Raw genomic sequence first — 12,149 nt, 5'->3', positions numbered from 1 at the left:
TGGGAATTTCATGCATTCTTTTGGGAAGCTTTTTTTTTTTTTTTTTTTTTTTTTTTAAGTAGGAGACAGTGCATTGACTTTGCTGTGAGTAAGCCCTGAAGCTGGAGATGGGTCTTATTTTTTTTTTAGGATTTTATTTATTTATTTGACAGATAGAGATCACAAGTAGGCAGAGAGAGAGAGAGAGAGGAGGAAGCAGGCTCCCTGCCAAGCAGAGAGCCCAATGCGGGGCTCGATCCCAGGACCCTGGATCATGACAGGAGCTGAAGGCAGAGGCTTTAACCCACTGAGCCACCCAGGCGCCCCTGGAGATGGGTCTTAAATAAAGGACTCTTCATTATAACTTGATTACAGTTCTCATGGTTCTCCCTCATGCCACCGTCCCCATATCAGAAGGGGCAGAATTAAAGATTCAGGTTCCAATCAGACTGCCATTTGTAAGGGGACCTTACAAATCTGTTTTAACCTTACCGTTCTAATTATATGCAGGCAGCCTGTGGCATTTGTTAAAAAAACAAACAAGAAAAAACATTGTAAAGAAAAAAAGGCAGGGGCGCCTGGGTGGCTCAGTGGGTTAAACCTCTGCCTTCGGCTCAGGTCATGATCTCAGGGTCCTGGGATCGAGTCCCGCATCGGGCTCTCTGCTCAGCAGGGAGCCTGCTTCCCTCTCACTCTGCCTGCCTCTCTGCCTACTTGCGATCTCTGTCAAATAAATAAATAAAATCTTTAAAAAAAAAAGAAAAAAAGGCAAATTAGCATTAAAGGTTTGGATTTTGTAGTGCCTTTGACCGTGGACATGATGCTTTTAGAGATCAGCTGTTGTAAGGATACATGGATAATCCCATGGAAAAGATGGTGTTTCTCAGGAGGCGTGTAAAAAGAAAAAATTAAATCTGCCCGTTATGGATCTCACCTTAATTTTTTAAAGTGTGACTAATAGTGTCACTATTTAAGGTACCCAGCCACAGTAGGATGAAAAAAATTAAGGTAAAACTAATCTACCAAATAAAGACCAATTTAATGCAGTTCTACTCTGAAGCAGAAATGGACTTAAGGGAAAGTGTGAAGCACACTTAGGGTTGATGCTTCTGGGTGGGATCAACTTTGTGCATTGAATGAATGAACTCTGCCACACTGGGGTTCCTTTAGGGGCCATGTCTTAAAGGATGAATATAGTGAATACCCCATGAAGACTCATTTTTTAGGATTTGAGAGAGAATTCACACAGAGGGAGAGGGAGAAGCAGACTCCCCGCTGAGCAGAGAGCCCGATGTGGGGGTCCATCCCAGGAACCGGAGATCATGACCTGAGCTCCCCAGGCATCCCATATAAAGACTTAGTTTAATTTCATTTAGCCCCCTACCCCAGACAAGAGGCGAGCATTTCTAGTCACTGTTCTTGGCTCTTTAAAATGAGACCAGTTCTTCCCCAGAAGAAAGCAGTTTTGTTAAAACAAGATTGAGGATACCTGTACTCCCAAACTTCACTGGGGAGTTAAAATACCATTTTATAATAGTTTAGTACTATTTGCTTTTAAGCTAGGGCTTCTTAAGAAATTTTTTAAGATATTTATTTGACAGAGAGAGATCACAAGTAGAGAGAGATGGGGGAGAAGCAGGCTCCCTGCTGAGCAGAGAGCCCGATGCAGGGCTCAATCCCAGGACCCTGAGATCATGACCCAAGCTGAAGGCAGAGGTTCAACCCACTGAGCCACCCAGGCGTCCTAAGCTAGGGCTTCTTAAAGAGGTGGAATGTCAGGATCAACAAGGCAGATCTTGGTCCCTGGGGGCACTGGTAAATACCCAGGTTTATCTATCACCCCCCTCCCCAACACACGCTTGATTGACTGTACTATGTGCTGAGGGAACTTTGTTTTATTTAACAGTTTTACATTCTTGTTAAAACGTTAAAAAAAGAACAAAGCATTAACACTTATGACAAGAAAGAAGGTCCCCTCCAACAGTATCTACTTTTTCCTCTCCCAGCGTGTGTATTTTTCTTGTACCATGTTTATTTCAAGGGGGAAAGTGAGTAGATATTAGATTCCAATAAGGTAATACTAAAAGTTCATAGTGAGCTAAAATATAATTATACCTTGACTACAAAATTTTAAGGTTATTTTTATTTACAAGTTTTGAAAAATGTACATTTTTTTACATGGGTTACTTGTGCAAAGTTAGGGTTAGAAGAGTGACCAATGCACAAAAGGTGACAATGGAACATTAGACAAAACACGTACAAGCTTTGTCCCACACTGCCACTTAAAGGTACTGTCTATCTAAAGTATAAATAGCCAAAGAAAGATCACAAACGTGACTTCGAGGTTCTTATAAAACCGAAAGGGAAGACGAAACTAAAGCATGCAGCATGAACTCAGGATTTGAGTGGAAAATGGTTTGCCACAGACATGCCCCCTTCCTTGGGTTAAGTAAAACTCTAAAAAAATGATGGGGGATTACAAGTTTATCTAGGGTGGCACTTGCTCCCTTAAAGATTAAAGGATCTCCCACCTTCCCTAGCTTAAAAATGAATGATTGTTTCCATTCCTCTGCTCCCACACCTCTTTAAAAAGCAAAACCCAGAAGACTTCAGTATTCTGCAACTTAGCATGGGTGAGCCCAGTGAGTATCTTGCAAGGAGAGGACATGTCAGTTACAATTATTGCCATGTTCCTTTGGCTGAGTCCTTTGACTCTTCCCTTGGTACCAGTAAAAAAAACAAAACAACAGCAACAAAAAAAACCGTCTTGTAATTCATCTTGGCTAGATCTTAGTATTATAGCATTTTTAGCCTCCATTGCTCTTTCAGAATGGGTGTTTATGTGGATTTGTTCCCCTGTTTTTCAGAGGCTGTATCCCAAACATTCACTTCTAAATCCAACGCAAGTGAAGGACCAGTCAGGATGAAACGCTTTAGCAATCCTTTTGTTAAAAATAACATCCCGGCCATCAAGCTATGCATAAGCACCACTTGTAAAACAATTCACTTTAAAAGCTTACTGTAGAGTAAGTACAGTAACACAATACTGCCCTAAAGCTGGAGATGAGATGACAGAAAAGGGATGAAGCATTAGTAATTTCGGCATGTAACCCAGGTACAGTACATTTGATCTCGTAGAGGGTGTTTTCTGATGTTCAAGGAGAGGGGAGAAGGGGTAGGAAGAGCTCGGCAAGGGAAGATGGAAACAGCACGACAGCTACTTTGCTTTTAATAAAGTAATGTAATGACACTGAGGAATAGGAAGGTGACAAACACATCAATATATATTTTTCTTATGACCAGCCTCTTCTTTTGCTGCACCCGGGTCAACAGTCACGCCAGCTCTGTTCTACTATTGCAGAAACACGTTTCTCATATTCCCGCTTGTTCTCCTGGTACAGCTGCGCAGCCTGGCTGTTTGCTGGACTATTGGGATTGGGTTCATCCAATAGGGACTATAGAGACAATTTGTAAAAGGTCAGTTCCTCAATGCAAAAAAAATTACATATATATCTGTATCATTCAATTAAATTGTCCTCAGTAACAACTAAAGTTGATCTCTTAGCACACTAATCAAAGTAACATTAATCTGCTAGTAGCTAGGCAAATACATGTTTTCTGGGGGCGAGGGTCTTAATGACCTGCCCGTCAACCTGAAGTTAGGAGTTTCAGAAACAAATCAAGTGCTAATCAAACATATCAAAGGCCACAGTTAGTCACATCAAGGAAAATTTACCTGTATGGATGTTAAAATGGAAGACACATCATAGGTTGGACTCCAGCGGTTCTGAAGTATGTCCAGACATATACTACCATCTGCATAGACTAAGAGCACAGCGGAGGTACGTTAAACGTAGTAAAACCATTCCCATTTTTAACAACACAGTCAAAACAAACATAGTCAAGAATACTTTGTGAGGTTTAGAAAGATTCCCAAACTGCTTCTCAGTTATCTTCCTAAGAAGCGTCCTAATCATTTCTAGTGAAATCATCAAAGAATGTCAACTACAATTGATATAAAACTAGAAGCTATTTAGTGCTCTTTCTTCTGAAAAGACTGCCCTATTCACCAGGAAATCATACACATTTTCCAACAGGGTCCCCAGCCATCCAGACACGTGGGAAATTTATTCCACGAAATTTGCAAACTCTGTTTATCTGAAATAACAAAAGATAGCTCAGCGTTCACAAAGTCTCATTTTGGCATGAATATAAAAATATCTGATATCCCAGAAAATACTTTATTAACCTGAATAAAAAAGCAAGCTGTTCTAGGCTTACTACTAGCCAAAAAAGCAGAATGTACATCAGAATCACCCGAGCTGCTTTTCCAAAACACCACAGCCCTCAGCCACAGAATCTCCTATTCAGTAGGTCTGGAGCGGGGCCAAGGAATCTCTATTTTTAAAGTGTTCCACGGCAATTTTGATCTGCATCTAAAGTTGAAAACTATTGTTCTGAATCAACAGTTCTAGATGTTGTGAAAATAGTTACAACACAAGACTACCCCAATCCAACATTAAAAGGGAACATCAAGAGTGTCCTTATTTGGGGGTAATAAGTAAATGATAAAGATCATCAAAACCAGGAGGCTCGCAGACACCAAGCCAAGGCAGAGTACCTTCACTGCTCCCGTTCTAGGACTAGAGATCAGGAGCGCAACGGACCATCATGAACAAGCTGTTTTCAGGAAATGGCAAGAGGCCTAAACACACACTCAGGTGCTAGGGACAAACACCTAAAAAACGTGGAGCACCACCGTAATTAACCATGTAGTTTAAAACAGTACATTAAAAGTGATACTTGCCATTTGGATGAAACATCTTAGAGACAAATCTAACCGTAGGTGGCTTATTTGGATATTCTTCGGTGAATTCTATTGTAAGCTTAAATGTTCCTGTAGTTAGAAAGAAAGGTTTAAGAAACAGACTTATTGCTTTGTTCGGTAGTACTTTCTTTTTAATGCTATATGACATTTTTTCCAGTACTAAATGAAATAATGCAGATATAGCGTAGAGAGAAAAGAAAGGCCAGGTAAGAGACAAGGTAAGATCTCTGGGAACTGCTCTAAAAATAGACAGATAGTGTAAGAACCACCACCCAAAGGGGATTTGTTTTTTTGTTTTGCCATCATTCTCCCCCAAACTTAAAAATGCAGTCATTTTAAATTCAAAAGTACTGCCTACAGGATAACTTTAGCAACTGACCATTTTGAAGATATCCTTAAAATCGCAAGAAACTATAGAGCCTAAATTTGGTGCTCTTGCCTCAGAAGACTGAGATCTCAAAGGCCTATTTTAACCAGCCGCCATCTTAAACTCTCCAGTGATTCTGACATGGGCTAGAGAGATCAAGAGTACACAGGTTCCAAAATCAATGCTAGAAATACAAATCGATAACCAAATTATCTTTAAAAATGGAAGGGAATAACTATAAAAGCGTTCAACTGGCTCCTTTTCATATCATACCAACTCTACAATAAAAACATAATTGAGTGTAAGCCAGAAAAAAACGTTAGTCTCTCTCAAAAATCCTTAAGTATGACTCACAAGATACTTCACTATAAAATCAACTCAATTATTCACACTAATGGAGGGAATTAATGGCAGAAATAATTTTAAAATCACATTAGATTGCATTCATGTCTCCAGCAAATTTATCTTTCTCATGATGTTTGTTTAGGCCACTATTGAAATGAATTCATTTTCTCCGAATATGTGTCACCTCAGGTAGCAGGAGGCCCTGACGTATACTAGGTTATAGACTTATTTACAAGGAATGAAGAAAATGGATCTCATTCAAGAATTGCAGGATGTTCTGATTTAGGGAGACTGTTTCGTTTAAAATATTTTTAAAATTGGGTTTAACAAATCCAAGAAAACAATTGGGCAATTGTTTTTTCCTGACTGAAATCTCTTCAGGTAAACTTAAGGAATCACCGTCCAGTATAAGGTAATGAACGTTCCACTGTATTACTCTGGTCCGTTTATAAATTTATTCTAATACTACAGACCACACCTCAAGTCGAGCATACTCTGTTACTGGTTCCTTCAGAGTAGGCAATTTCCTCCTTCCACCAATAGGTTTATCACCACAAAAGATAAAAAGACTACACTCAATTGCTAGATCCCTTACATAACAATGCCAAAGTTTGTCTCCTACCAGCAAACTCACAGGAAACAATCTGCTAACAGAGTTGTCCCAAGTATGATGAACCTATGTTCCAGAGTTTCAGAATAATTTAGAGTGCAACACAGAGACATAGTCCCCAAACTACTGTTACTCCCTAAACTGTGTGAAAGCCAGATCTGAAGATATCGTATATTAACACTAAGAGCAAAAAGTGAAATACTTTGGAATGGAGAAACATGCTGTAGTCTATGCAAACCTACTTTACCTTATTACCACCTGGTCATAAATCTTCCTACTTTTGAGGAAGAGACATTGGTTCTTCCTTTTCAGGACCACGGATACTATAATACGCAGGAAAAAGTGCAAATGAGTGTTAACTTTGAGCTTCCTTATGCAGCTCAAATATAAACACATTTGGCTCATGTTGAAATCTGATTAAATTATAGGTAAGAGATTTCTCATCACGGAATTGCTCTAAAAGTGGGTGGATTTAATAGCACACAGGTACTAGGTCCCAGGTATTTTAAATTAACACCATCATTAAACATGATGTCCAAGAGCGGTAAAGCAACACAAGACAGGCCTAAGTGGAAACGGTAGAGCAGAGCAGGGAAGAGCGCAGGCTTGCAGTCAGACCTAGTTGTGAGACCTTGAGGAAGCCACCTGACCTGACTAAACCTCAAGTTCCTCATCTATAAAATGGGGTTAGTGATAATGCCTACCACATTACATTGTGAGGTTTAAAAGAGTGACATGTGCACAGTGACACAAAGCACTCTACAGGGGCGCCTGGGTGGCTCAGTTGCTGGGCGTCTGCCTTTGGCTCAGGTCATGATCCCAGGGTCCTAGGATCGAGCCCCACATCGGAATCCCTGCTCCGTGGGAAGCCTGCTTCTCCCTCCCCCACTCCCTCTGCCTGTGTTCCCTCTCTGTGTCTCCTTTTGTCAAATAAATAAAATCTTTAAAAAAAATAAGTGTTCCATAAATATGATAGCTATAATTCCAACATTTCACATCCCTAGACCCAACTGAAGGAGGCAAAGACCAAACATCCCAACTTGACTATCAGTAAGAAATATACAATTAATGAGTTTAAATATTAAATATTACTTTCTGACCTACATGAAACGCTCACAGCTGAATTCAAGTTGAGTATGTAGGCTGGTGGCTCTCGAAACCCTTGACTTGAACTTTCTACCTAATACTTGCCCAAAAGTTTAACACTAGCTACCAAATAAGTTAATCAAGTCTTTTCAACAGCTCACTTACTATCTTGAGAAGGGCAACAATCTGCTTATGTCTACCTGAATATAAATTAGGAACTTACCCCAAATCTTATTGCAAATACGTATTTAAAAGGGGACAGTTCACACTTTTAGCCACATTATACTATTGGAACCTTTTAAATACAAGCCTCAATGCAATTTCTGAAGTCCAAAACAAACGTTAAGGAAATTTAAAGTCCTAGAATATTATGCAATTGAAACTAGTGCTTATCCTCTGGTTATTTAGAAGGTTAGGCTTTAAAATAATGGAAGACTTAAGCCTCGCCATTGTACACACAATCTGTACTGCTTTTGTTCATCTTCCTGAGGAGGCCAAAACATCATAAGGAAAGTATCAATTAATCCATCTAAACAGGGGACTGGGAAAAGTACATGTGTTCAATGGCAACGGTATGGCGATAGGGAGCGAGCGATATGGTTGGATCAGAGAGTGTATGTTCTGCTAAAGACATTCACAAATTCAAATTTTTGAAAATACTGTGTCAGCCAAAGAAAACATCTGCGTGTTTTCTGCCATTTGGCCACCAGCTTGTGACCGCGGAGGAGAAAACAAAGTATGTGCACCTAAACAAAATTTCTTTGATGAATGGAAATTCTGATTTTTCAGATAATACCCAAATATTCTTCATAGAATGTATTTACCTTAAGAACACCCCCAGTGGTTTTTAAGTAATTTTTAAAAGACTTACAACCAAACTCTTACAAAAAGCAAATACTAGTATCTTACTGCGTGTAAGATATCTTACTGTGTATAATTTTCAGATGATGGGGAGAATACTTTATTCCATAGTCTTTGTATTCAGCATACATGTCACGATATTTTGATGAGGAAGCATTGCCCCCCAGTGTTTTGTATGGTAGTGTAAGTTCTTGAGAACATTTTCCTCTCACTTTATGTGTGTAAAGTTAAATCAAAATACCCTCAAGAGTTCCTTTTCTTAAGTCTTCATCTCTTTAACTGGGGCCTGGCTGTTCCAGAAATGTCCACCACAAGTTAATTACCAGGAAACAGCAAACGTAGTTTTGGGGCTGTTGATTGAGGTAATACATTGGCAATAGCAAAATCAATTACACCACTTGTTCCTAGTCAGTCTTTTCTAGTAAATTCCCTAACTGTAAATAAAGGGTATTAAAAAATGGTCAAAATTTTTGGGGGGAGCCACAGCCCATGTTCTAGACACCTGAGGAAGCATGCATGGACAGCAGACTGTTCAAGAGAATGAATCAGAGAAAGGTACTGTCGTTTAGCTTGAGTAGTTCCTTTCAGCAATGCCAGTATGAAGATACGCATCATCAAAAATAGAACCAGTGATGTCAACGGGGAAGATCCAGGTAGATAATGGATTCCTTAAGTACCTTCTCAATTCATACCACTTAAAATGAGTGAAGCACCCTTGAAATATTTAAGTAGCCAATCCTCCAGCAAAGCAATGCAGTCTTAATAAAGCTGTGCCCGGCATAAAGCTGTCCAAGTAAAGTCGGGAGGAAAAGAAGAAGCCAATGAAAATAAAGCCCGCTAGAGCTAAAGCAAATACACAGTTAATCTGCACACAATGCTTTGGTATAAAGAACTAGCACCAGTCTAGGAGAGGGAAATGAAGTCGAGCTAGCTCTTGCCACGGATCAGTTCAAAAGATTTACTGCACCAAAGTGGTATGCCTTTAGCATCACTCCTTGCTGCCATTTCTTTTTATTGCAGCACTGAAGAGCAGTGACATTTACCCAGGGGGTGGAGACAGGGAGGAAGCTGAAAGTATTCAGGTGACTGTCCACAGTCTCCTAAGGAAATCTGAGTATTTGAGACAAATTGGAGAGTTGGCTGACACTGCCCTCCCTCATCGCATCTTGCAGACCGGTAACAGCAGAAAGCAATCCGACTCGGCAATATAGGTATATACTTAGGACTTTGCAGAAGTGTTTTTGTTCCCCCCTCCAAACTGAATTCTGTGTGTGTGTGTGTGTGTGTGTGTGTGTGTGCAGGTATGTGCGTGTGTGTATCAAACACTAAGTGAGTAAAGAAAGATGGTCATTGAAAAAATTAACAAAGATGCTTTTCTTTTTCAAATACCTCAAATATTAAAGATGTCGATCAGTAGTTCAAAACTTTTAATTGTGTTTTAAATGTATTAAGCGTTCCAAAACAACTATACACGCATGCACACAACTGAACGCACATAAAACTATATCAATGTCAATTTCCTGGTTGTGGTATTGTAGTACAGTCATTCAAGATGTTACCAAAGGGGTGGGAGAATGGGTAAAAGGTATACAAGGTGTCTCTGCAATATTATTATTATTATTAATTATAACCACACAAAATCTGTAATTGTCTCAAAATAGAAAGTTTAAAAAAAAACCTTGAAAAGCAAGTAACGTGTTTTTAAAAGTCAAGCCTAAATCCATTAAAAATCCTGTACCTATAGGTACACATACTACCTTCGAGTAGGCTGGAACTTGTCAAGACATACATTAAGGTTCTCCTCAATTCTGAAGCTGCTTTGAGAATACTGACCATAAAGTCTTGATAAAAGCACACCGAAAACTCATTTAAAAATAAGAAACAATGTTATAGTCAAGCTGGCCATTAAAGGTGCCATTAAAGACCATCTTAGAGCCATTCAACACCAGATTGTAGAAACCAGATAGTTCTGTGTAAGGGACTCTCTCGCACCCATCCAACTACTAACAGATACACGTTAAGCACCTGCTGAACACAGCTCCTGCCCCTGAGGTAGAATTCTGAACTAGGTGGTCTCTAGGGTCTCTGAGTCTATCAGAAAGTGGCTGGGTTGATACTAAGTCAGTTACTTGACAGGGTGCTGAACCGAGCAGGATCACAGCCCAAACCTCAAGAATCCTTAACATCAGTACTATGATGCTCCTTCTAAAAAGTGATCACCTTACCCATTTTCTCTTTTTTAAAGAAGCAAGCAAGAAAAAAAGTGCAGTTCTAGTCAAGCGGACAATGGCCAGAACCACCTGCCACATATGGGAGTCCACTGAAGCCTGTAGCAGGCAGAGGCTAGGGAGAAGCAGGTTCTTAAGTAGGAGGCACTTCAGGATGACTGGGAACCCTCTCCCCCAGATGCTCAGGCTCCTGAAAGGTGGGTAAAGAAACTCTCTTACCATCCTCAAACGGGGTCCCTTCAGGTCTGCAACATAGAGAGAGAGAGACAGTCAGTTCCCGCTTCAGGGGCTCCCCTCTCCCTTAAGGGGTTCACCTTAAGACGCATGGCTGTTCCCAGCTCTGCCAACTCTACCTCTGCTAAACCACTGCTTCCTGGGTCCGAGAGCCAGTACACATGGGTGTCTGGGGCTCCGAACGCCGGCGCAGGCCGCCTCGCCTAACCGCCACCACTCCCCGCTCCGCCCCCCTCAGAACCCCAAACGGTTCCCCTGGCAGCGGGAACCGAGCTAATCGAGGCACAGGCTCCGGGGAGGCGCCTAGGCCCAGGCGGACCCAAACATTCCCCCTTTGCCTTTCCGTCCCCGCCTGGGGGCCGGTCCCCGACGGCAGGCCGGGCCGGCTCCAGTAGCCCCCCCCACCTCCCGCCACCTCCCCGTAACGCAGACTCACCCGAAAATGACCGCGTTCCAAACCATTATGTTGTTCTCAGACGGAGCCCCGCTGACTCCCGCCGGAGGATCCTCCTGCAACCTTCAGGGGAACAGACAGGGGCCCCGCGGTCCGGCACCCGCGTCTGCTCCGGGCCGCCCCCCGCCGCCCCCGGCCCGCCCCGGGACCCGCCCTGCGCCCCGCCTGGCAGCTCCCCCCCCCGCCCCTGCCCCGGCCTCGGCGGTCCCCGTCGCTTTACCTCTTGAAGTCCCTCATGAGGCGCCGCCGAGCCGGGGTGGACATATCTTTATCGGGGTCAGGGGTGGGGCATACACCGAGGTCTCGGGTCCCGGCGGACGCTGAGGAGGCCGAGGAAGCTGAAGGAGCCGAAGTGGACGCCGAGGTAGCGCCTAGAGGAACAGCACTGCCCCTCCGAAGTCGAGGGTCGGTCTGGCGCCGACTAAGCACCACCCCGGAGTAGACGGGGGCTGAACCAACCTGGAACGAGAGGGGGGGAGTGGAACGCCGAACGCCGGACAGGCCGTACCAAGACAGGGCGGGGGGGGGGGGAGCGGCCGGGAAAGTTGCTTAGGTCATTAAACCCCAGCGGGAGGCGGGGAGCGCCGGGCCGGTGCGGGACTGAGAGGCGCGCGGCCCACCGGGCGGAAGCCTGTAATTCACTAGGAATTAGTGCGGGAATGGGGTCCGTCTCCACCTGCCCAGGCTAAGACGAACCCTGGGAGGCTTCTTCCTATTTTCTTTCGCTCTCTTTTTTTCTTTTTTGGAAATCAGATCACTTATGACAGTGCGCACTGTGGCTGGGAACGGCGGGCGCGGGGGTGGGGGGGGGGGGAGAAGAAGGATGGGAGTCCCTAAGTAGAAGGGAGGAGGAGACGAGGAGACAGTGGGCGGAGGCACATCTGGTTCTCGGGAAGCGGGAACTCTAGGGACCCGGGAGGCTAGGGAGGAGAGTGTGTGACTGGTTCAAATCACTGAAAATCAAAAGAATAAATCGGCCTTGGCTACGACAAGGAGCTTGTGGGTCCCTCGTCTGTGAGATGAGCGTGCGGGATTCTGGTCCCAATGTTAGGCCAGTAATCACCCCCAAGCAGGATAAAATGGTGGTATGTGTCCTGGGGGAGGGAATGAGAACTTAAGACAAGCACAATGAGGTTTTAGCTCTGGGCACTCACAAT

General features: G+C 43.0%; 1 protein-coding gene across 1 annotated transcript; it reads right to left on the bottom strand.

The window, feature by feature from the left end:
- Positions 1-2,100: 2,100 nt before the first annotated feature.
- Positions 2,101-11,456, bottom strand: UBE2A (ubiquitin conjugating enzyme E2 A). Its single transcript, XM_045996019.1, has 6 exons — positions 11,213-11,456; positions 10,975-11,055; positions 10,524-10,549; positions 4,787-4,876; positions 3,716-3,804; positions 2,101-3,434 (listed from the first exon to the last, which is right to left on the bottom strand). Exons 1-6 carry the CDS (start codon positions 11,254-11,256, stop codon positions 3,306-3,308), a joined length of 459 nt encoding a protein of 152 aa, XP_045851975.1. The 5' UTR covers positions 11,257-11,456; the 3' UTR covers positions 2,101-3,305.
- Between the last annotated feature and the right edge of the window lie 693 nt (positions 11,457-12,149).

Source organism: Meles meles, chromosome X (genome assembly GCF_922984935.1).
Source record: "Meles meles chromosome X, mMelMel3.1 paternal haplotype, whole genome shotgun sequence".
Lineage (NCBI taxonomy): Eukaryota > Metazoa > Chordata > Mammalia > Carnivora > Mustelidae > Meles > Meles meles.
This window is presented reverse-complemented; position numbering and strand designations above follow the sequence as displayed.

Bases quoted from the DNA above. Each gene is read 5' to 3' on its own strand.
- UBE2A (XM_045996019.1), bottom strand. From the start codon at position 11,256: ATGTCCACCCCGGCTCGGCGGCGCCTCATGAGGGACTTCAAGAG. The intron at 10,550-10,974 runs GTGAGTCTGCGT...TCTATGTTGCAG, and splicing joins TGGAACGCGGTCATTTTCGG to ACCTGAAGGGACCCCGTTTG. The intron at 3,435-3,715 runs GTAAATTTTCCT...TTGTCTCTATAG, and splicing joins CCATTTTAACATCCATACAG to TCCCTATTGGATGAACCCAA.